At 53.8% G+C, this 24,431-nt stretch overlaps 1 protein-coding gene across 8 annotated transcripts in view; it reads left to right on the forward strand.

The window, feature by feature from the left end:
* Positions 1-23,440, forward strand: part of CTNNBIP1 (catenin beta interacting protein 1) — a 46,536-nt gene extending 23,096 nt beyond the window's left edge. For 3 of the 8 annotated variants that reach the window (XM_015099224.3, XM_042257274.2, XM_042257275.2), the window contains exons 2-6: positions 24-138; positions 5,305-5,423; positions 6,008-6,098; positions 15,403-15,469; positions 22,814-23,440. In XM_015099224.3, coding sequence (XP_014954710.2) covers positions 5,328-5,423; positions 6,008-6,098; positions 15,403-15,469; positions 22,814-22,940 — 381 coding nt within the window. In that variant the 5' untranslated portion in view covers positions 24-138; positions 5,305-5,327 and the 3' untranslated portion in view covers positions 22,941-23,440. Of the gene's footprint in view, positions 1-23; positions 139-4,526; positions 4,673-5,253; positions 5,424-6,007; positions 6,117-15,402; positions 15,470-22,813 lie in introns of those variants that run through there. The other 5 variants (XM_060396503.1, XM_012187350.4, XM_015099225.3 and 2 more) reach the window with 5 other exon arrangements.
* Positions 23,441-24,431: the final 991 nt, after the last annotated feature.

The following is a 24,431-nucleotide window of genomic DNA, read 5'->3' on the forward strand; positions in this document are numbered from 1 at the left end:
TGACCCGTTCTCTGTTTCCACAGGGCGGCATCTTCCTATTTCTCCCCGGCCACGGCCCGCCTGTCACAGTTGAGTATCTGGAGCACCGCTGAGCTCACAGTTGAGCACCATTTGCCTCAAGTTGATTTCCAGAAGCAGGTAAGAACTCCAGGGGCAGGACATCTGGTAACCTGTCCATAGGTCAGTGCTGGGGAGGGTCCTGCCTTGGGTACCGGCTCCTGGGCTGACCATGAAGTGGGCACATCTTGTGTCCTTTCTTCATTGTCCCTAATGATGCTCATGGCTTCAGCTGGGTGGGCTCTTAATGGTGTGCTTTGTGCTTTTGTTGATGTCTTTTAGGCTGTTAAGATATGTGTAGTCTGAATTAATGTTTTATATAAGCTCCATGAAGTACACCATTATATGGTGTTGTATTTTCATGCAATGTTGTAAGTTGTAACAATGTTACATGCAATGTTCTACAGTTGTAAGAATAAATTTTGAAACATGAGCATGTAAAATATAGCAGAATTTTTTAAATGGACAAAACAAAAGGCAAGTGTCGGGATCCGTGGGGCAGAGGTAGCTTTTGTATCTACAGGCCCCTACTGCTATCTGGCCCAGCCTGCGGTTACTCAGCGTTTATAATACAAGCGGGTGCTAGACTACCCTGGGTATAAATGTATATTCCAGTTTGTGTAAGTGTGGGTGTTAAACAGCATCAGCTTCAGGTTTATCGGTAAAAATGAGGGCAGGGGACTGTGTTTGTCATGGGGAAGCCAGCTTTCAGAGCCATTGATCAATTGGGTCTGACGGCCGCACAGCCCCTTCCCGGGTCTTTCCAGCACTGCCTCCTGAGTCTTCCACTCTGAGGGCAGCTGCTTCCGAGCTGGGGCTCATGTGCACAGAGTGGGTCCTTCTAATCTCTGGGCAGGAGCGTAGTATCTCACAGATGACCTCCATGGCTCCGAGAAGCAGCGTCTCCTCCCAGGCCATGACCCACTTTTGTCACTTTTTTGGGGGGGAAGGGAGATGTAATTGCTTTACAATGTCATATTAGTTTCTGCTATACAATGAAGTGACTCCTTCCCAGTGGTTGGGAACCCCTTCCTCACTGTCTTTCACCCACCAGTCTTCCTTCAGCAGAGATGAGGGCTCAGAAGCAACAGCAGTGTGTGTATGACATGTTTGGGGGGCTTGTGGACATGTCTGCATGTTCCAGTGAATGTACAGACCTCAGTTTCTCTGAATTGTGTGTGTCCCAAGCAGATGTGATTTTCTGGAACCATGCCCACTTTCCCCATGACCTCTGACATCAGTGGCATGTCATCCACTCAACCACAACCTCTCCCCTCACCTCGCCGTTTGTTTGGGTACTCGACAGCTGCCCATATCTATCCATTTTCTGTTTTTTTGGCCTTTCCCTGGTGAGCCTCCAGAATATTCTGCCTTCAGAGAGGGAGCAGGTCTCCCTCTCTGGGCAGTTAACACACAAGGATTTTCTTAGGATATAGGACAAATGCGCCCTCATCTCAAGTGGTGGGATGTTTCCAGCATCACCGGAGAACACAATTGAGAAGCGGATCTCACAGCTGAGGACCGAATAAATGATTAACGTGTCCAAATTCACTGTAGTTTGGGCTTATGTCATTTAAACATGCTTCAGTGGAGACCAGTTCTTGATCCCTGCAGGGGAAAGCAAGAATTCTTTAGTGAAGTTAATCTGATGTCTGTCAAAATTGTGATGAAGACCTAATAGCATGTTCACTTGGATAGGTGCCAAACCCAAACACTCTGTAATGAACTCATAGCACAGCAGCAACTGAAAGGTTGGTGGTGTTTGGGTTCATTGTGATTTATTCTCTTCAGTTTTCTCACAAACGTTGGCACCCTGGATGCAGATTCTGTTGAGGACGAGATTGTAAATCAGTCCTGATGTTCCTGTCCATCAGGATTGGAGTGTGGAGGGCGGGAAGGTGCGCTTATGTAACCATCTGCCCTGATGCAGCCCTGGGTGTTCCCTCTGTCAGGCAGCAGCACAGAGTCAGCTCTAGCTAGAGCTCAAAGAATCCTAGAAGACCAGAATTTTCAGGAATGGCAGGAGTCTTCCCCAAGGAAAGACAGTTTAAGAACCAGTCTCTCCCAGGGAAGCATCATGGGGGCATGACCCAGCCCCAAAGACCCGTTCAGGTACCAAGGACACCCCAGGCCCAAGGCTGGGTTTGTAAGGCCCCCTGGTAATCACAGCATGAGTGTGTGGCAGGGGATCCTAGAGGGTAGTGAATGTGGGGGTAGTGAGTGTAAGAGGATTGGGCAGTGAGTACAGAACACCAAGGGTAGGGTTATTGGGAGGAGCAAGATTCTGTGAAATAGACCCAATATAAAATGGTTTCCCAGGTGGCTCAGCACTAAAGAATCTGCCTGCCAATGCAGGAGACTCTGGTTCCATTCCTTGGTTGGAGAAGATCCCCTGAAGAGGGGAATGGCAACCCACTTCAGTATTCTTGCCTGGAGAATTCCATGGACAGAGGAGCCTGGTGAGCTACAGTCCATGGGATCTCAAGAGCTGGACAGGACTTAGCAACTAAACAACAGCAATAACAAAATGATTTTGCACACGTTTACACACACACACTGTCCTATTGGTTCCGAGCTCTCACACCTCTGCTGGAGGAAGCCTGGCTAGTCAGAGAAGGCCAGTGAGGAAGGGACTCTCGACCTTTGTGAAGCCAGCATCCCAAGGTCCTGGGTTGCTAAGCAAAACCGAGAAGTGTCCTTAGCTAGATGGAGCTGGCCCCTGAACGGGGGGACAGAGCTTGCTCTGGGGGGACTGAGGGTGGTCTGTGACAGCAGGAGGTCACAGGGTTCAAGCCATGGCTAGGGTGGCTTGAACCAGAAGGGCCTTTTGGGGGCTTGTGCTGGGGTTTGGGGGCAGACAGCACTGGAGCTCTGGTTCTTTTGTGTGTGGCGACACCTAGTGGCCATTCCCTTGTCTTCCACAAGAAGACAGTCAACCGACCATCAGCCCTTGGCCACAGTACAGAATCAGAGGGCTTTTATCCCTGGAAGCCCTCAATCCCAGTTCAGAGGCTTCATGGAGCATTTCAATGTCCTTGGAGAACACGACAGCCCAAAGCAGACAAGTTACTCAGGAACAAGAGTATTTGGGAAAGCTGAGTTTGGTTATGGAGACTGGATTAGAGATTTGCATTCAGCCCTAGGAAGATTGAAGGCAAAAGGAGAAGGGGGCAACAGAGGATGAGATGGTTGAATGGCATCCACCCACTCAATGGACATGAATCTGAGCTAACTCCAGGAGATAGTGAAGGACAGGGGAGCCTGGTGTACTGCAGTCCATGGGATCACAAAGAGTCGGACATGATTTAGCGACTGAACAACAACAAATTTGACTCTAAGTGATGTGGATATTGTTGCATGGGGTGGAGGGGGGACCCCAGAGGCCAGACCTCACGGGCTTTCTGGACTGTCCCTTCAGCCACCCGGGCTCAGGCTGTGGGAGGAATGGGTGAGTGAAGCACCTGTGGCCCCAGCCCCTCAGCCGGTGCAGAGACACAGTCATTGAGCACCCAGCAGGTGCCCTCAGGAAGCAGGACGAGATGGGGCAGCTGGACAGGAGGGCCTGGGCAGGGGTGCACCACCTGCTTGGATCACGGTCAAGAAAGGCTCCCCCAGAAGCTTTCTAAGCGAGGCCTGGAGACCCCGGGGCAGAGGCTGGTGGGGTAGGAGCCTCGAGGCAGGTCCTGGACACCGGCAGGGAGGCGGGAAGGGGAGGGGAGCAGGGGAGGAGTGGGAACAAGGAGGCAGGGCCAGCCAGCGGGGTCCCAGCGAGGACATGAAATGTATCCTGGCATAAGCTGAAGTGAGGAGAGATGTCATGTGTTCTGCTTTGTTAAAGTGATCATTCTGGCTAGTTGTGTGGGGTGGGGGAGGCGTGAACACGTCAGCAGGTGGAGGAGCGATCCCCCATAACCAAGCCATCCCACTCAGCTATGCTGGGAAGTTAGGACTGTCCCTGCACTGTGCACCTGGCCCGGGGGACGCCCCGGCGGATGGCCAGCTGCTGCTCATTCAAGGTCCTTCTGGAGGCAGCTCACCCCTCCTTCCCCATTACCAGTTGTGAATCGGGCCCTTTTCTGAGCCCGGAGGTGACGAGGGGCACACAGTGGAAGAGGAACGTGGGTTTTGGTGGTGGAAGGAAGGCCCCGTAAGGCACTGCATCGAGCGCAAGGCTGCCACGAACACATTTTGCACTTTGCCCTGTTGTATGGGCTTCAGGGCAGGAGCCCCTGTTAGCTTTGACAGGCGCCTCCAGGGAGGCTGCTGCCCAGGGCTCTGCTGCATTTCTGAGCCTGCCTTTCACCCAGGAGAACTGGCCTTTCCTGGGCTCGCTGGCCCCTGAGGGATGGACGGTGTGAGGAGTGTTTCTCCTGCGAGCGCAGCTCCTTGGCACCAGGGCTGCCGAGGCTCCACCCCCACCAGCTGCTGCGTTATTTCTGACTCATCCAGGAGTTACAAGTGTGTAACCCAAACCCCTCCACGCCCGGCTTCCTCCCCACTGGCTCCTCCTGGAGGGAGGAAACCCCAGGACTTCTCTCCCGGGACCTCGCCACTGCAGGTCGGGTCCCCACTGCACCTGAACGCACTGCCGCCCGCAGGAGCTGCCCTGTGACAGGTGGGTGGGCGGGCGAGGGCAGCAGCCACGAGCCCGGGCGGGTGTCTGTGCCCGCAGCCCCGAGCTCGCCGTCCCCATCGAGGGATTCCTTGGAGCCCGGCCCGGGAGCCGGCCTCTCGAACGTCAGAGACTTATGCAGAGGGAGCTGTCTTGGTGTCTGGGGGCTGGGTACTGATCCCACGGCTTCTCCAGCTACAGGCCCCAGTCAGCTGCCTTGATTGTGTCACGTTGCTCCTCATGGAAGCTGCCTGCTTTGAGAGCTGGGGACACTTGGGGTTTTGTGCAGCATATCCCCTGGGCTTGTCCTAGCAGGAGCCTGGCTGAGGGGGCGACTAGAAGGGGATGCTGGCCAGGAGTCTGGGTCAGCTCAGCCCCCGGGGGCCCAGCAGCACCATGCACAGAAGGGACTGGCCACCAGCGCCTGCTGCGAGGAGTGGTGGGGTGAGGGCGGGTAGCTGCTCGGGCTGGCTGTTGGGCCAGCAGGGTTGAGGGAGGGACCGGCAATTCGCCTCCACGCCGGGCTCTCAGAAACGAGCCCCTGAGGCATCGTGGGCTGCCTGACACCTCCTGCCCACGTGCAGGTCTGTGTCGTCCTGACACCGTCCCCTGCCCCCGTGCTTCTCACTCCGCAGCAGTCCCCAGAGCTGGCCAGGGGATGAACCGCGAGGGGGCCCCCGGGAAGAGTCCGGAGGAGGTGTACATTCAGCAGAAGGTCCGAGTGCTGCTCATGCTGCGGAAGATGGGCTCCAACGTGAGTGCCTGCAGGGCGTCAGGCAGCAGGGCCCCTGGGGAGGGCGCCTGCCGCAGGCAGCCAGAGGGCCACAGCCACCTTCCGTAGCCATGGTCTGGGGAGTGGGTTGCGGGGGCTCTGCTTAGGCTGTGGCCGATTCAGGCTCCCGGGCACAGACACCAGCATGTCTAGTCCTGCCGGCCCTGCAGGACAGTCTTCCTACCCCCTATGCCAAGCTTGGGCCAGGCGGGTGAGGTTTTCTAAAGGCCCTGACCTTCCTTTCCTCCCCTCTCCCAAGAGCCTTCTTTTCCAGGGGACAGGATCACCCGAGAGGGCAGGGGGGCTCTCCGAGCCTGGCCTGCCCTACGCTGGAATCCCTGTTCCAGATCTAATCCCAGTGGCAAGCCCTGTGGGCCCAATGGTCCAAGCTTCAGGGGTGGGAGCAGAGGGGTCAGAATCTCACCCTGGGATGGCAAGGTCACATCTCAAGAATAGAGGCCGAGGGAGAGGAAAAGGAGGCACCCCTTGGGGATGAAGCCAGTCTGAGCAGGTGCCTCCAGGGGCAGTTGTGAGCCGCCTCTCACCCGGCTCTCTCATCCTTGCAGCTGACGGCCAGCGAGGAGGAGTTCCTTCGCACCTACGCGGGGGTGGTCAACAGCCAGCTCAGCCAGCTGCCCCAGCACTCCATCGACCAGGGTGAGTCCATCGACCAGGGTGAGTAAGGGCCTGCATGCCCTTCCCAGGGGCAACAAGCAGTGGTTCCTTTAGAATGCATAGCTCCAGCCCTTGCAGACGGGTGATCCCCGAGAGAGAGGGAGAGGTTCGGGGCAGACGAGGGGCTGAAGCTCCCCCCACCCACACAGCTAACCCTGGATGGCGGCAGCCTCTAAGCGTGGAGTCTGGGGCGCCTCCTCAGCCTCTGGGCTGGTCCCTTTTTCCCCAGGTGGGAGCCAAGGACCCAATCAGGTAATGGGTGGGGGAAATCCCTTTTGGGCCTGGCGGAGGAAGAAGTGGAGGTATCTGGGGGCCCTGTAACTGCAGAGGCTCTTGTGGTTGCATGTCTTTAGCCTTTGCCTGACCCCTGTCCACCCTGTTCAGGACAAGAAAACCACCCTTGTGTGCAGCGGCCTGGCCTGGTCACAAGCTTTAGGGTGGCTGCTGTGTTCCTGGCTGTGCCCCGGGGGGTGGCCCCAGTGGCCCTGCAGGTCTCTGTGTGCCTGAGGGAGTTACTTCTCTCTTGAGCACCCTCAGCCAGCGGTAATGATAGTAGTGGGTAACACTGAGTGATTGTTGTCTAGCAGGCTCAGGCTGAGTGCTTGATACACGTCATTACATTTAACCTAAAGAGCTACCAGCTGTGTTACTTCTACTTAGCAGGCAAGAAAACTGGAGTTCAGGAGCAGTAAGCCACTGCAGCCAGTTCATGCTGCCAGTTACTGGGAGGGCCCAGAATGCAAACCTGCAGCTAGACTGCAGGGCTGGGTTCCACTCTGCCCTGGAGCCCAGGACCCTGCCCACCATCTTCATTCAGTCCTTTCCTTTTGTTCTTCTTACACTGGCTTGGAATTATTGGCTATGAAATCATGCAGCCAGGAGCCTGCCTGGTGTGAGCAGGCTCCCAGGAGCTGGGCCCTGGTGGGCGTGTTTGCTGACCCCCAAGGCCAGGGAGGAGAGCCACTCTGGCACACAGGCCAGCTTTTCTTGAGGCTGCCCTTGTTCCCCTGGATGTCACAGGCAGGGCTCTGCCCTGGCACAGGGCCCGGTTCCCGAGCTCTGACGCTGGGTGTGACCCGGCCTGTGCACCCAGCTCAGCAGAAATGTACAGGGTGTTCCAGCGGCTCCAACAGCTCCCGGGTCGGCCGCTCGCCCCGGCCACACTCATGCCACAGCCTGTTCCACACCAGCTGCACTGTCAGCCACCGCTGGGAGAGGAGATGAGGGGTGTGTCCCTGCCCCTGTCCTGGGATATCTCTTGTGGGAGAGGCCTTTTCTTTTCTGGGACTGATCTGGGTTTTAGTGTGGGTCCCTCTTCCCTTCTGAAACCTTCCTCCTTTCTGAGTTCCTGGGGCTTCACATTTTCTGCCAGCCTGGTCTTGGGCTAACCTGACTTTGAGCTCTGGTTCTAAGACTACCTCTAGAAGAATGCTGTTAATGGGAAAAATCAAAAGAAGCTATAAAACTGTATGTCAGTGTAGAAAACACTACCACATGTACTCCCCTGCCCCCGCCCATATCCACATACTCATGCATAGAACAGAAGTAGCGGAAAGAATATTTAGCAGGTTGTTCATAGAAAATTTTGATAGAGGGTGGGACCATATAAGGCACCTTGAGTTTCTGCGTCAAACACTTTTTGCTAAAACTAATTTTTTAACGTTGCATGTACTTTTTTTTTTTTTTTTGACAATAAGGGGAAGTGTTTTTTTAAGTCTCTGAACTTTTATTTTTGGTTTTCTAGTTTTCTTTCTTTTCTTTCTTTCTCTTTTAAAAATTGAAGTATAGTTGATTTACAATGTTGCATTATTTCCTCCTGTACAGCAAAGTGATTCAGTTATGTACATATATGCATTCTTTTTTTAATATAGTTTTCCATTATGGTTTATCATAGGGTACTGAATATAGCTCTGCACTAAAGAGTAGGACCTTGTTGTTTAAAGGGGAGGTTTTAAAAAGTACTTTTTATCTTGCTTGGCTAAACCAACAATTGGAAACAAACTCTGTTGAGTTATTTAAGGCAGTCACGGTGACCTTACCTGGCCTGAAACTGCTGAGCAGTCAGGAGTGAGCTGTGGGCGTGTGGCTGTGAATTTGTGGTGCTGGAATCCGAACCCTCCCGGGTTTGGGGCGTCCGCACACAGCCAGGCTGGCCTTGGGTACTTCTCTCTCCCAGGAACAGACTCCTGGGACTAAACCTGGAGCCGGGGGAGATTATCTGGGGAGATGGTTCTCTGCTGCTGGGGTGTCCTTCAGTCTGCCCCTCCTCCCACGGTCACCTCTGACCTGAACCACTGAGAAAACAGGCTGCAGAAGGGCCTGAAGGAGAATTCCCTGGAGTGTGAGTTGGAAGGGGGGAGGGGTCAGCAGTGCCTGGAAGAGCTTCCGGAGCACACTGTATTTCCTTTATCTCTTCCACTGTGGAGGTTCAAGCATGAGAACAGGACCCTACATTTCTGGCCACGCCGTTGGGCCACGTGGGGCTCGAATAACATTCTAGCTTGTCCACTTTCTTCAGCAGAGCTGCCCTCAGCTGATGCCACAGGGCCTGTTGCTCTCAGAGGCTCAGGTGCAGCCCAGGTGGCAAAAGCCCAAGATCATTGCTTCCATTGCTCAGGACACCAGCATGAAAAGCCCAGAAAGGCCTAGGAGCATTTGGGGTGGTGGGCAGGGCAGTCCCAGAGAAGTCTGGTGTGCGCGCCTCCTGCCACTAGGTGGCACTGTCTCTCAGCAGATGCCCTCGCTCTGCTCCTGGGAGCCCTTGCAGCTCTTACCTCTGCTGTACCAGCTGCCCTCGGTAGGGGGCCTGGGCCGCCCCATCACCGGTTAGCATCCTAGGGTCCTGCCCACCACCTTAGACCTGCCTATGCTTCTCCTCTGGGGCTGGAGGGGTCTGGTATCAGGAGCACTGCTTGCCCTCCCCAGACCCAGGGAAGAGAGCAGGCTGGGCATTGCTCCCCCCAGCCCCAGATCCCATCCTTCCCTCGGTGAACGTGTCTTCAGTACCTGCTGGGTGCAGACAGCTGCTGGAGACCCTAGTGCACAGGCCTGCACCTTACGGCCTCATCGACTGGTTCCAGCAGAGGCTGCCAGTTGCCCCTGCTACCCTGTACTGAAACGGGGATGGACCTGCCTGGCCTCTGCTAATCCGAGACCACCCTCGAAGTCTCTCAGTGGCTTCCTACTGCCTTGAGGATACAATCCAAACCCCTTAGCCATGATGTGTGGGACCCCCTGCCCCTACTACCTCCCCCCCCCCCCCCCCCCCCCCACCTACCTCCCCGGCCCTCGCCCCCCTCCACCTACCTCCCCCACCTCCGTCCCAGACACCAGGACCTCATACTCCATAAACAGCCACACTGAGTGGATTTCTGCTCCCGTCTCAAGCCTTGTGCATTCATGCCTTCCTGTCCCCGCATGTGCCTCTCGATGGCCAGGAGCCCAGTGCTGACTCGCCCCCTCCCCTGCCCCCCTCAGGCTGGGCCAGGCCCTCCTGTGGTCCCCACCGCACACTAGCACCTCAGCTGTGCTGCTCCGCACGCTGTTACCTGGTCCAGCTCCGGACCAGCTCTGAGCTCCTGTGGTTTCCCTCTTCGCATTTGTGGGGCTTGGCCCCCCAGGCCCCCAGCATGTTCTTGGGTGAATGAATAGACTGCCCTCTGGGTCTGGAAGCTCAGAGTCCCCAGAAAGGCAGAAACGTGAAGCGCTGTCTCCTGGTCCCCATGGTGGCCGAGCAGACCCGACAGCTGAGTTTGAACCAAAGGCAACCAGTGCTTCTCTGGGAAGATCACTTTGCTGAGAAGGCCCAGCTGTAGGCTGGGGGACAGAGAGCTGTAGCTTCCGGAAGCAGGCTCAACAGAATGCTGAGTTCGTTCCTTGCTTGTTGTCAGTGCTGTTCAGTCTGTACCATATATTGATAATTTTTCCTGGCTGTGAAAGAATGCATACTCATCACTGAAAGTGGTTGGGAAAGATAGAAACAGCAGAGGCGCCTAAAGGATTGACTGCAAATAGCTGAACGCATTACCTTGCATTAGTTAACCAGCAGGCTTTTTTAAAAAAATATGCATGAATTTCCATTACAAAGTTGTAATGGATTTCCATACAATGTAAACATTATGATATCCATTTTAGCTTCCATTTTTTTTTACTTAGGATAATTTTGTTGTTTAGTCACTAAGTCATGTTTGACTCTTTTGCAACCCCCTGGACTGTAGCCTGCCAGGCTTCTCTGTCCATGAAATTCTCCAGGCAAGAATACTGGAGTGTGTGGCCATTTCCTTCTCCAGGGCATCTTCCTGACCCAGGGATTGAACCCATGACTCCTGCATGGCAGGCAGATTGTTTGCCATCAAGCCACCTGGGAAGCCCTACGAGAATTTTACCATGGCCTTAATTTTCGAGAAAGCAATTTAGCAATCACATGATATGCAGCCATGTGGCTGTGCCATCATTTTTTGACTGATCCTTTACTGTTGGACATGTGATTCTCATCTTTGCTTTAATTAATTAATAATTTTATAAATAAATAAATAATTATTAATTAATTAATTTCTTGAGCTCCTACTGTGTGTCAGGTTCTGTGTCAAGTAGCACATTAAAGTTATCCCAGGGAATCCTCCCAACAGGCCTGTGAGGCAGGGGTGATCACAGCCCCACTTTCCTAATGGAAAAACAGACCCTGAGATGTTGAGTGAGATGCTCAAGGCCATAGAATCAGTTGTGTGGTTCCTGTCATGTGGTTCTAGATGTGGCTTACAGGCCATGTGTGTTTCCAAGCATAACAGTGTTTTACCGGAGGGGCAGGTGTGATGGAGGTGGTTAGCATGGCATTTCAAGAGGGCATCAAAAAGTTGGAAGGGTTTCCTGGTGCTGTTTTCTGGACTTCACCTCCAGGCCCCTTTAAACGTGTTCGCTCTAAGCTCTGGGTCTCTCCCTGACCCAGAGCTGCTTCCAGGATGAACGCCTGGCCAGTGCCAGTTCCAGGCCCCCAGCTCACTTGGCAGAATCCTCCTTGTGGCCATTCACCTGCAGACCTGCCATCTTCCAGCCATGCTCCTGTGGACCCTCATCTGGCCGTCCCGGAGCTGGAGAGACCCCATCGAGACATGGCCCCTTGTGTTAAGGAAGCCCGCATCCTTTCTCTTGCCCTGGAGCTGTTCTTGCCCTCTTCTTGGCGTTGGCATGCTGGCTCCCCCAGCCTGTTCCAGCCTCTGTCTGATCACACTCTTTCTCAAAGAGACTTTCCAGGGAAGGTCCCCAGCCTGAGCCAGCTGGGCAGTCCCGGGGCACTGCTGGCTTTCCCCCGTGGAAGCCAAGGCTGCAGGCTCTGAGTCTGCTGCCAGAGAGCCTAAAATAGGTCATTTGGTCTCAGGGTTACACTGAGAGCCTTGTTAAAATAGCTGTGGTTGTGAGCAAGCCAGCGGGGAGCCAGGGCCTCAGGGGAGGGGAGGGCAGGGCAGGGCTCACCCCACCCAGTGCATAGCTCCTCCAGGGATCAAGCAGGATCACCCCTCTACACGTCACCCCTCTTGACCCTCTTCAGCAGCGCAGTGTCACAGCCAGCGTCCTTCCTGGAATCCTCTCCTACACCCTCTGGCCTCTGCTCTTGGGCTGCCTCTGCCACGCTGTCTGCCCTTCCAGGGTTGGCCCCGACCTCCTCCTCTGGTTCCTGAACTGCCTGCGCATCTTTGCTTCCACGGAGCCCTTGTCACATCTCATCGGGAGTCCATGGTCCAACTCCGGCCCCGAGTGGACTCTCTCCCATCGCCTTGTGGACAGAGGCTCCCTCTCTGTGCAGACCAGCTGTCCAGGTGCCAGGACCCCTCTCTGCCCACATGTGGCTCCCAGGCTTCTCCCAGGGCCTCCAGGTAATGACCAAGTCTGGATGAAATTGCAGGCAGGCCCTGGGAGAATGCCAGTCAGTGGGGTGGGAAGCTAATCTTTTTAAACTTTAATCAACACTTTCATGAGAATTACTTGTAACCTAATAATGATAAACGTGAACTAAAAAAAATCTCATATAAATTGAATTCAACTGAAAAAGTCAACCAGGAAGACTTGATAGGAGATAACTTGTATCACAGAAAAAGAAAAAGGCTTAAGAAAGGGTGAGGATCACGCTGAGCAGCAGGCTGGTAACTCTGTTCAGCATCTGGCTCTGGCTTGTGAAGGGTTGCCTTGACCCTCCCTCCTTCACTGGTGTGACGTCTGCTATCGTGTGGAGCTGAGAGCAGGGACCTCCAAGCCCTGTGCACCTCTGTACCTTCCTCCTGACACCTGCTTGGGAGAGGCAAACCTCTGTCCTGGAGAAGAGCATCAGGGGCCCCTGGGGTCAGCAATGGCTCCTTCCGGCACACAGTCACCCACTGATCTGGATGCCAGGCAATGGCTCCCAGCCTCAAGTTGGCAGCACAGCCAGGTAGATGGAAATTGGAGTAAACATGTAAAGACCTCTGGGCACAGATCCCAGGATGACTGACCCCATGGGCAGGGAACCCACCTAGAAAGCCCCAGAGAAAAGGTGCTATTTGCCTGGGTCTTGAGACCCAGGTTTAATCCCTGAGTTGGAAAGATCCCCTGGAGAAGGAAGTGGCTACCTACTGCAGTATTCTTGCCTGGAGAATTCCATGGACAGAGGAGTCTGGCAGGCTACAGTCCATGGGGTCCCAAGGAGCTGGACCCAACTGAGCACCTAATGGTGAAGGATGTACAGGAGTGCATGTGGACAGACTAGGAGAAGGATGGCACCGACTGAGGGAGTCCTGGAGCCTGCCCAGCCCCGGGCAAGTGTCCCCCAAGGGGTGAGTGTGGGTGGTAAGTGGAACGGCAAACGAGCTCGGAACAAAGTAAATTCTGGAGATGAGGCCGCGGGGGTTACCAGGACCTGAGGGGTGGGATGGCCAGGCCAGTAGCTGTCCATCTAGGGTGAGCACTGGGGAGAGGTCACAGGTCAGATGCTGGGGCAGAGAGACACGCAGAAGGTCACAGCAGTGTCCTGTGAGCAAGTGGGGGTGGGTTTGGAGGTGAGGCCATGTGGACGGGGCTCCTGGACTGAGCAGCTACAGTGGAGGGGCAGGCAGGGGCCCCGCAAGTGGGCAGTGTGTGGGATCCTCCAGGAGCAGGCAGGGCTTAGGTCAGAACCCAGGTGTAAGGAGGGAGCAGATTTGGGGATTGGCCCCCAGGGAAAGCAGGCAGAGGGAGGGGAAGTGGAACCCTGTGAGCACAGCACCACGGCCAGCAGGGGGCGTGGGGGAGCGCAGAAAGGAGGAGAGGAGCCGCTGGCTCACCATCAGGGCCCCCAGGGTTCCTAATTCATGTCCATGGTGCCTTTTCCCAAAACAGTGTCTGTGGATCCTGGCTGGAGGCAGATTGCTGAGGGCCGGGAGTACATGGCGTGAGGCCGTGGAAGCAGGACAGAAGGTTGGATGAGAAGAGACGGCAGCTCAGGGGTGGGGACCGTTTGTAGCGTTGAGTTCTTGGAATGCGGGCTACACAGACCACTGCACCTGAATCATGGAGGGCACTTGCTAAAAATGCAGATGCCTGGGCCCCACCCGAGCCCTCCTGGGTTAGAGTGTCTGCCAGGTTGGCCTGGACATCTGCATTTGAAGCAAGACCCCAGGTGGTTGTGACGCCCTCCAGAATTTGAGAATGTGCTGGGACTCTGGGTGAAGACCTGGCCCTTCCTGACCCCTGGAGGGACCCCCCCTGCCCCTTCCAGATTCTGTCCCTTCACACAACTCTCTCTAGTGTAGGAGAGCTTCCATTGCAGGAACTAAGAGACTTGATAAGGGGCACCTCACCTTGGAAAAAAGACCCTGATGCTGGAAAGATTGAAGGCAGGAAGAGAAGGGGACGACAGAGGGTGAGATGGTTGGATGGCATCACCGACTCAATGGACATGCGTATGAGCAAGCTCTGGGAGTTGGTGATGGACAGGCAAGCCTGGCGTGCTGCAGTCCATGGGGTCACAGAGTAGGATACAACTGAGTGACTGAACAACAATACCTTGGAAAACAACTCCCAGAGGCAGGATGTGTGTGTTGGGCTCAGTGAAGTGCAGGAGGGGTGGGTGGCCTGGAGTTCCTGGGTCTAGAGCAGAGCAGGTGTAATGGCACCTCTGGGGTGTGACCCCACCAGGTGCTGTTTGCGATGTTTCATGCTGCAGGTGTTATCTGGGTCAGTCCAACGGGTGGACAGGATACATGTGTTTTGCAGATAAGGAAACCGAGGTGGACATGCAGGGACTGGGCAGGGTTCAGACTCTGGCCCAGGTACCCCTATCCACCTGAGGAGCCCAAGTCTGGGGAGGCCTGCGTTGGCCTATCGGGAGGCCCAGTGCCTCTTCCAGGAGCCCCCTCGCACCTAAGCCCACGTGCCCCGCCTTCTGCAGCCAGGGCACCCGGTGACATGGTTGCCACCCTGGAGCCCAGAAGGCATCACCGAGCCTGGAGCCCGCTTGGCTGCTGAGACTGTGGAGGATCTGGGGTGCTGTTCCTATGGCAGCCAGTGTCGTGCTATCTCTGGGGAAAAGCCATACTCTCAGCAGAGCTGAGAGGCACAGAACCCTGGGCTCCAAGGCCACAGCTGCTCAGAGAAGCATATGACACCCAGCGGGTCTGGGTCTCTGTGGGGGGAGGCCTAGTCCAGGGTGGGGCTCGGCCTCAGCTCGGTGGACACCTTTGCCCTTGGAAGAGTGTCTTGGATCTGTTTTTCCGTGAGGGAGCCTTGCTACCTTGCTCATCTCCCCAGAGCAGGTAGCTGAGCCGTGCTGTTTGGGGTAGCCAGGTAGCCGAGTAGCAGATGCTGATTGCCATGGATGGCAAGATAGTGACCTCAGGGGACTGAGAGGGAATGCCACAACCCAAGTGACATGTTCAGAGAAGGGGCAAACAGCGGACATGGGAATCACCCTGGACACTTTGGAGCCTGTGGCTGTGTGCGTCGAGGGATGACCCAGACCTGGCAGTTGTGTTCCCTGGACAGTTTTGAAGAACTTTTACCAGTTAACTCCCTCTGCAGAGTTAACTTTGCCCAGGTTAACCTCCAGCTGCACTTGGGGGACTCTGTGTGTGTGTGTGTGTGTGTGTGTGTGTGTGTGTGTGTGTGTGTGTGTGGTGTGTGTCTGTGTCTGTGTGTGTCTGTGTGTGTGTGACAATGGCGATTCTCCAGGTTCTCCAGGCAAGAATACTGGAGTGGGTTGCCATTTCCTCCTCCAGGGAAACTCTGGGGGTTGGGGTTTTATTTCTGAGTTTTCCAGTCCCCGGTCTTTTGCCCTCATTAGGAAGAAGTCAGGAGGTCATGAGATCTCCAGCTCAGAAAGAAGTCGTCCTGGGAGGTTCCAGCCAGGGGTGAGTGTGAGGTTTCAGAGCAGCTGGGGCACAGACTTGGAGGCGCCCGTGACCCTGGATCAGGGGGTGTGGGTGTCCCCACCCATGGCAGATACTGGAGCTGGGCGCCCCCCTTTTCTCTGGTGACGTCTGCACAGGGCTGTGTCCTGCACGGGGGGCCCTGGGGCTGGCAGCCTTGGAAGCTGGCCCAGGCTCTTGCACCTTGTGCCAGTTTCTTGGGGAGGGATTTCCCTCAGGGCTCCCCACATCCTGTGAGCACGGGCTCCTCCTCCGAGCTGGGCTTTAAGGGAGCTGCAACTGGATGGAGGCTGGAACTGCACGGTCAGCACATCCCAGATATCAGGAGGCTCTGTCTATTCCTTCTACCACCTGGTCTCTCTGTCTCCACAGGTTCCCTCTTGGAGAGGGTCAGGGGTGGTATCTGGAGCTGTCCTCGTGGGCGCTGGGACTAGGCCTGCTCCAGTGAGGGTCTGTGCCTCTCCTGGAAAGGGACTGGAGAACCCGTGCCCTTCCTCCATCCACTGCTTCAGGGCTGCAGTCATCTCCCCTATTCCTCTTTCCTGCTCTTTTTCACCCCTGGGCCTTTCTCCAGACCCTGTTGCTTCTTGCCGGTCTGCCCCACACCCTGCAGAGAGCTGCTCCCCAGTCGCAGCACGCCGGTTCCCTTCAGAGAGCCGGGCCGGGCTGGGGCCATGGGTGGTGCTGGTGTGTGGAGCCTGTACTGGGCTTTTGATTCTGTTGGTGTGAATTCACCCTGAGCTTGCAAACAGACCAGTGACCCCATTGTCTGTCTCCCGCCCCCAGCTGGGGGCCAGCTTCCCTTTTCTAAGCTCCTGAATGTTTGTCATTTTTCTCTCCCCAGTCACTTGACTGGACTCCATTAAAGAGGCAGAGCTGAAGTGGGACATGGGACGGAAAGGCCCACTGGGTGCTCGACTCTGGTTCAGAGAGCTACGCCCTCCCCAGTGCCTTGGCCCTGCTCTTCATAGCAGGCGAGCCATGGGACTAGGGGGGGATCTGGAAGAACAGTGGGCCCAGGCAGGGGACAGGGTCTGGCCAGGCACCTCCCAGGTGGGCTTTCTGGACTCCACATTCAATTTCTTCTAGGGCATCCATCCCAGGCCTGCTTCTGTGTGCTTTGTGAGTCCTGGGTCTTGCTTCCATTCTCATGGGGGCAGATATGGGTGCACGCTCTGCCAGGAGCAGCCTTAGTGCTCAGGGTAACTGGGGCAGGACCAGTTATTTCCTTCTCCTAATAGAAAACAACAAAGCATGTCATGCTGCGTGCATGGTCTTCCAAGTCTGTACCGGGTCTTCTCTCTGCCTCTGATTCACCAGGTTGTTTCATCTCTCTGAGCTCCTCACCTCCAACGATTCATCCTGTGTCACTGTTTTAGAGATTGTGGTCAGGGAAAGCCTGGGGAGGTGACTATGCACCAACTGGCATGAGGTGTGAGAGCTGTGAGATGGACTTGGGAAGAGCATTGAGGCCAGGGAAGGAGCAGGTGCAAAGGCCCTGAGGCTCAGGTTCCTGTGCCTGAAGGACAGGCAGGAGCACCTGTGGCTGGAATGGGGTGAAGGTAGAGGAGGCGTAAGGAAGGAGGGGAGGAGGCAGCCAGAGGCCCAATTGCATTGGGTCTTGCAGCCACAGGGTGGAGTTTGGAGTGTCCCTTGAGAGTGATGAGAAATCTTACAATAAGCCACCTTTGGAGAGTTTTGAACAGAGGAGCAGCAGGAGTTGACTCGTGGTTTTAAGAACCTCCTTCTGACTGCTGTGTGAATGGATTGTCAGGGGCTAGAGCAGAGAGATCCAGGGAAAGAGGGTGCAGGGGGCTAGTGAGAGGGGTAGTGGTGGCCTGGACCAGGATGGCAGTCGAGGAATGGTAATGAGTTCAGGATGCATTTTAAAAGTAGAGTCAGCAGGACTGGCTGATGTGTTGTATGTGGAGTGTGTGTGAGAGAGAAGGAATCAAGAAGACCCCGGGGTTGGAGGTGCCATCACCTGAGGTGGAGGAGGCTGCAGGTGCAGCAGGCTTGGGGGATGCACCATTTGACATTCCACCAGCGGTGTCTGAAGGTTCCAGTTTCTCCTGAACACTTGTTATCATCTGTCTTTTGATTCCAGCTGTCCAAGGATATGAAGCGACGTCTCCTTGTGGTTTTGTTTTGCATTTCCATGACGAATAATGATGTTGAGCATCTTTTCATGCACGTGTTGACCATTCACATATCTTTGTTGGAGAAATATCTATTTGAATTCTTTGCCCAATTTAAACATTGAGTCGTTTGACTTTTTATTATTATTGAATTATGTTATTTATATATTCTTCATATGAATCCCTTACCAGATTTGCAAATATTTTCTGTCATTCTGTAGGTTGTCTTTACTTTTTTTTAATAGTATTTTTTGAAGCATAAAAGGTTTTAATCTTGATAAAGCCCAACTTATATATATATTTTTTTCTTTTGTTAATGGTGCCTTGGGTGTCTTATCTAAGAAACCATTTCCTAACTCAAGACTATAAAGATTTACTCCTGTTTTCTTCTAAGAGTTTTTATACTTCAGCCCTTAGAGTATTTAGGTCACTGCTCCATTTTGAGTTAATTTTTATGTATGGCACAAGACAAGGGTTCAGCTTCATCTTTTACATGTAAGTATATCCAATTGTCCGGAGAAGGCAATGGCACCCCACTCCAGTACTCTTGCCTGGAAAATCCCATGGACAGAGAAGCCTGGTGGGCTGCAGTCCATGGGGTTGCTAAGAGTCAGACATGACTGAGTGACTTCACTTTCAGTTTTCACTTTCATGCATTGGAGAAGGAAATGGCAACCCACTCCAGTGTTCTTGCCTGGAGAATCCCAGGGATGGGAGAGCCTGATGGGCTGCCGTCCATGGGGTTACACAGAGTCAGACACAACTGAAGCGACTTAGCAGCAGCAGCATATCCAATTGTCTCAGCACCATTTGTTCAGTTCTTTCAAATTGAACCCTTGGCACCTTTGTCAAAATTTAATTGACCACTAATGGAAGGGTTTATTTCTGGATTCTCAATTCTGTTCCCTTGATCTGTGCCAGTTCTACCCAAACTTGTTTACTGTAGCTTTGTAGTAAGTTTTAAAATTCAAAAGTGTGGGTCCAGCCTTGTTCTTTTTTCTCAAGATTATTTTGGCTATTCTGGATGCTTTGTGTTCCCATATGAATTTTAGGAGTAGGTTGCCAGTTTCTGCAAGAAAGGCAGCTGGGGTTTGATAGAAATTGTGCTGAATTTCGTCCAGCAATGTTTTTTTTTTAATTTATTTTTGGTTGCACTGGGTCTTGGTTGCTGTGTGCAAGCTTTCTCTAGTTTTGATGAGCAGCAGCTTCTCTCGTTGGAGAGCATGGGCCCTAGGCATGCAGCCTTGAGTAGTTGCAGCACTTGGCCTCAGTAGTTGCAGTTCTCAGACTCTGGAGCTTGCTAGTTGAGGAGCATGGGCATAGTTGCTCCAAAGCATGTGGGATCTTCCCAGACCAGGGATCGAACCCATGTTCCCTGCACTGGCAAGCAGATTCTTATCCAGTGTACCACCAGAGAAGTCCTTAGCAATGTTTTAGACGTTGATGTTTTGTCCTTTTTAGAGTTCAAATTTTGTACTCCATTTGTTAAATTTATTCCTAAGGATTTTATTATTTTTGCTGCTATTGTAAATGAAATTATTTTCTTAATTTCATTTTCAGATTATTCATCCCTAGTTTATAGAAATACAAATGATTTTTGGTATACTGACCTTATATCCTGCAACTTTAACTTATTTATTAGTTCTAGTAGTCTTTCAGTGGATTCCTTAGGATTTCTTATATGTGAGATCCATATCCTCTACAAATACAAAAATACTTCTTTCTTTCCAATTTGGATGCCTCTTATTTCTTTTTCTTGTCGAATTTCCCTGGATAGAACCTTAGACACAGTATTGAATAGAAGTGGTGAGAGTGGATTTTGTCTACTGGTTCCTAATCTTGATGGGGGAGAGCTTTCAATCTTACACCATTAAGTATGATAATAGCTGTGGGTTTTTAGTAGATGCCCTTTATCTGGTTGAAGAAGTTCCCTTTTATTCCTAGTGTGTTGGGTGTTTTTTATCATGAAGAGGTATTGAATTTTGTCAGATGTGTTTTCTGTGTCTATTCGAATGATTATATAGTTTTTGTTCCTTTTTCTATTGATAGGAATTATTACATTAAGTGATTTGGGGGTATTAAACCAACCTTGCATTCCTGGGATAAATGTCACTTGGTCAGAGTATATAATCCTTTTTATATGTTGCTTGCTAGTATTTTGTGAGTGTTCTTGCATACCATAGGTGTTATGAATATGTGTATTCATAAGAGATACTGGTCTGCAGTTCTCTTTCCTTGGGATGCCTTCATTTGGTGTTGGCTTTCTTTTATCTTTTAATGGGTCAGAGAGTGTGGAACAGGAGAGACTGATCAGCTTCTCCCCTCCTGTGCTCACTGCATCTGGTTGAAAAGGACAAATAGAAGCTCTGAGCCCACGTCCAGACAGGGTCAGCAAAAAGTACCAATGGGATGTACCAGCCTCGTCTATAAAATGAGATGGTAAACCTAGCTGATGGCCCAGATTCAGTGAGCTGGTCCTGCTGGCTTCTCTGTAGTATCTTCCTGTTGTGAGCCCTGCGTTTCCAGGACAGACAGCCTCTAAGGAAAGCCCCACGTTCTGGCCTCAAAGGAGAAGGAGGGCTCATGAGGGTCGACGTTGGAGATCCTTCTTGGCTCTAAAGTTCTAAGAACTTGAATCATAATAATGAACTAAGCAGCTCACTCTCCACTGGGTGCTGTTGTTAAGTTGCTTCAGTCATGTCTGACTCTGTGCGACCCCACAGATGGCAGCCCACCAGGCTCCTCCATCCATGGGATTTTCCAGGCAAGAGTACTGGAGTAGGGTGCCATAGCCTTCTTCAGTGCGTGAAAGGAAAAGTGAAAGTGAAGTCACTCAGTCATGTCTGACTCTTTGAGACCCCACGGACTGCAGCCTACCAGGCTCCTCTGTCCATGGGATTTTCCAGGCAGAAGTACTGAGAGTGGGTTGCCATTGCCTTCTCCACTGGGTGATCGGCCCCAATACCTCGGAGAAGGGGAAGGGCCACATCCTCACCTCATAGCCCGCAGGGTCAGGCCCTTGTTGAGTGACGAATGCCAGGCCAACCAGTGTAACGAAGGTCAGAGGAGGCTCTGGAAGAGCCTGCCCTGCTCTGGGTCCCCAAAGGAAAGCAGATCTCTGTTGGTGAGCCCTGGAAAACAGTGAGTCCTTTAGGAACAGAACAGAGCCGGGGTGGGCAATGGCTCTGTGGGCCCTTTATGCAACGGCTCCAGCAGCAGAGTGAGAGGCCCTATAAACAGGAGCCGCGGGTCCCCAGCCCTCTCCGCCCCAGCCAGACCAGCTGGCAGAGCAGCCCTGGTGCAGATGTCTTGTTAGGGAGTTGCTGGAGTCCCTCAATGACCTTGAGGAGGTGACTTCTTTCCCCACCTCTCAGAGTGCAGCCCAGGTGCACTCATCCTGCAGCCCCTGCGTCTGGGCTCCTCCAAGGAACCGATGGCCATTCCCTCTGCAGGCTCACTCTTCCCTCCCGGGGTGGCTGGTGCTATTTTTGTGCCTGCAGCTCAGCACAAAGGCCCAAGGTCCCTGCAAGCAAGCCCATGGGACAGGCCAGGAAAGCAGTGAGTGGGCTGCCACTGTGCATGGCCTCTTGCTGACAACTCCCCTTTCACGGTCTCCCTCCAGCCCCCTCCTGCTTAGCGAGCTGGAGAGTCGACACTCGGGAAAAGCCAGCATCTGTTAGGTAACTGGCTCAGCTGCCATGCAGGGTATGATGTAATCTTGGATCCTGTGGTTGCTAGGAAAATTCTGCCCGCAGTGATATTGCGTGGTCCGAGGAGCGAGGCGAGTACAGAATGTTCCCGAGAAGACGGGAAGGATTGCTAGGGCTTCCCAAGCACAGGAGCCCGGAGAAGTTGGATGACCCACGCTCCTTTCTAGAAGCTTGTTCCCCTTGGCGGGAATAGAGGTTGTGCTGGTAGCAGCAGAACATCAGGTCAGGTGGGGTTGTGCAGCAGGGTGACTCCCCTTGGCAGCGGCACCTTGGTTCTCTGGTGCTAAACTGCAGGCACTGGTCTGTCATGTGACATCCTTCTCGGAGGGGCCCTCCTCCTGTAGCACCAGGGCTGGGCACCTCCTCCGCTCCTCCCGGCAGGACAGTTAGGCAGGAGGCACCAAGAAGCTGCCTTGGGAAGTGGCAACTCCCTGCGGCGTGGAAGGAGCTGGCCCACACCATGCCCTGGGGGGCAGGCAGTGGTGGAGTCCTGCCCTCTCTCTGGTTTCCCATGCCAGCAGCTCCACCAGGCATCACTCCCCCCAACCCCTACCTCCTGCTCAGTGGCCCCACACCCGCTGTGTTGCAGTTCCGACCCTCCCCTCCCAGGGAGAATTCCTCCAGCAGAACAGAAGTAAGCTTGAAAGGCCAAAGGCAACTGACTGCTCTTTAACGTTCAGGGTGTGACCAAGAACCTAGGTTTAGAAAAAAGGGGAGAGACGTGGCAGGACCCAGGCACCTGAGGCAGAGCGGGACCTGTAGGTGACCTCACCTGCCCCACAGCGCCTGTGCTCAGCCTTCCTCCCAGCAGCTCCGGGGGAGGCAAGTCCGCATTCCAGACTCTCCCCCTCCTCCCTCCTGCCTTTTCTGGCTGCAAGTCAGAGCCTGTCTCAGGGAAAACAAGACAAAGGAAGTGGTTTCATGAGACCCTGGACCAGAATCCTCAAATCTACCATGAAAAATAGCAACGGAAAGATTATGGCCATTATCTGTCTCTGTAGGAGCCGGGCTGGAAGTGGGCCTGGCTGTGCTCTGAATAGGTGATGGGGTTTGGACAAAGGAATGAGTGCTAGAAATCAGGAGGGAGATCCTCCAAAGGGGTGGAGGCCAGAGTCTTCAGAAAGAAGAGGCATTTCCCAAGGGCCCCTGGCTTTGGTGACCTTGGAGCAAGGGTCACCGGCAGAGAGAGCCCTGCTCAGGACAGCAGCCTGGGTTCTTGTCCTGCTCTCTGCTCTTGGAGGTGTAGCCTAGAGTGAGCCTCTGAGCTTCACCCTGGCAACCTGCCTCAAGAGCCCCTGCAGCTGGGTTGCTGGCAAATCCTGGCCAGGCTGTAGGGGAGGCTCAAGAAGGGCAGTGGGCTTCCCAAGAAGCACTTTGTTCTCAGAAAGCACCCCTCCTTCAAGGACTGACACTGCATGGGGGCCGCAGCCCAGCGCCAGAGGCCCATCCAGCAGCGGTTCTCTCCCCACGGTCTGCAGGTGCGGAGGACGTAGTGATGGCGTTTTCCAGGTCGGAGACGGAGGACCGGAGGCAGTAGCCGCAACCCCCGTGGAACACCCTGGAAGCTGGCCAAGGCCAGGAGATCTGTGTGGACCTCACCGCTGAGTGGCAGAGGGTCATCTCCCCTCCCCCTGGCCCCCCACCCCACCCCACACTACCCCACCCCACGGCCACTCAGCATCCTTGGGGGAGACACCAGTGGTGCGGTCACGATTGGCTTAAAGAGACGGGACTCATGATTGGCTGCAGGAAGAAACCTTTTTATTTTTAAATCTTGACCAATGGAAACCTTTTTATTTTTATTTTCTGACTCTTATTTTAAAAAAAGAAAAAAAATTTGCGCCTCGGGTGTATGGCTTCCCAGGAAGCTCTCCGAGCTCTGGTGCTTTATTTGGGTCACTCTTGAGGAACATGAGGAGGTCCGATTGGCGGCTTAAACTGGAAAAGGATTTGATTGGCTGGCTAATGGGAACCTTTTTTTTTTTTCTTTGATTGGCTGCAGGTGTTAGGCTGATCACAACAGCTCCTCTCTTTTGAATGTCGAAAACAGGGTTTGGGACATTGGTTGTTATATTTGACTTGAAAAAAAGAAAGAAAGAAACCAAGTGCGCTTTGCAATATTTATTACACAAAGAGCCTACTGCTGTTTTCATGTGTTTTGTGTTTGCCTTCCACTGGTTTAGGCGTGTTTCGTTTTCCATTGGCTCACCCATGACTTTTGTCACCATGGGCCACCCACCCGACCTGTGGTGGGTAGGCCCTCTCCAGTGGGATTGGGGGGGAGGTCCACCTGGAGAGTACATTTGCAGTAATGACCACACCTGGCTTCATCAGCAAGGGGACCTCCCCCCTCAGGACCCCAAGCAGGATCTACAGCTGGAAAACAGAGCCCCCATGATTGTCCTGAATGAGCAGCCCAGGGCCTAGAGGAGACCGTTCACCAGAATGACTTCCACGAGCTGGCAACCAGCCAGCCTCCCTCGGTGAGAATGGAATTGCTCACTTGCACCGTGCCGGCCTCCCTAGCCTGCTCTCACTGAGCAGGGTACCTCTTTCCCTTCAGTCATCATTCCGTCTGTAGCCAACTTCCTGAGATCTCATCTGGGCAGGAGCTGCTCTCAGCTCTAAGACCCCAAAACGTAGCAGAGGTCTCTGCCGGGGAACCCAGAACCCACACCAAGGCCTCAGGTTGGCTTACAAGGCCCAGGAGGCCTTTGGCTCCAACCACCCCACCACCACCACCATTGCCCCCAGGCTCCTCCCTCGGTGTGTGCTGCCAGGGCAGTGGGTCCTGATCAGCCCCCAGAGGACTCTCATCCGAGGCTGTGCCCTTCACTTCGGAAGACTCTCTCCCCATGGCAGCTTGGAAGGGACAGTGTCATTGTTTATTTATAAAGTGCCCGCTGGGACAGCCGGCTGGGCCTTCACTGAACAAGTCCCACCAGGCGGGCCCTCCACCCTGGCCGCCAGAAACACACTACAGAGCACTGAATGGTCTTTGAAGGGCTGCAGGAACCCCAGGTCTTCCCAGCTGCCCTCCTCCTCCCCTGAAGGCGGCCGTCCTGCTTCCTGCATCTCTCTCTGGAGGGGAGTGTG

Source organism: Ovis aries, chromosome 12 (genome assembly GCF_016772045.2).
Source record: "Ovis aries strain OAR_USU_Benz2616 breed Rambouillet chromosome 12, ARS-UI_Ramb_v3.0, whole genome shotgun sequence".
NCBI lineage: Eukaryota > Metazoa > Chordata > Mammalia > Artiodactyla > Bovidae > Ovis > Ovis aries.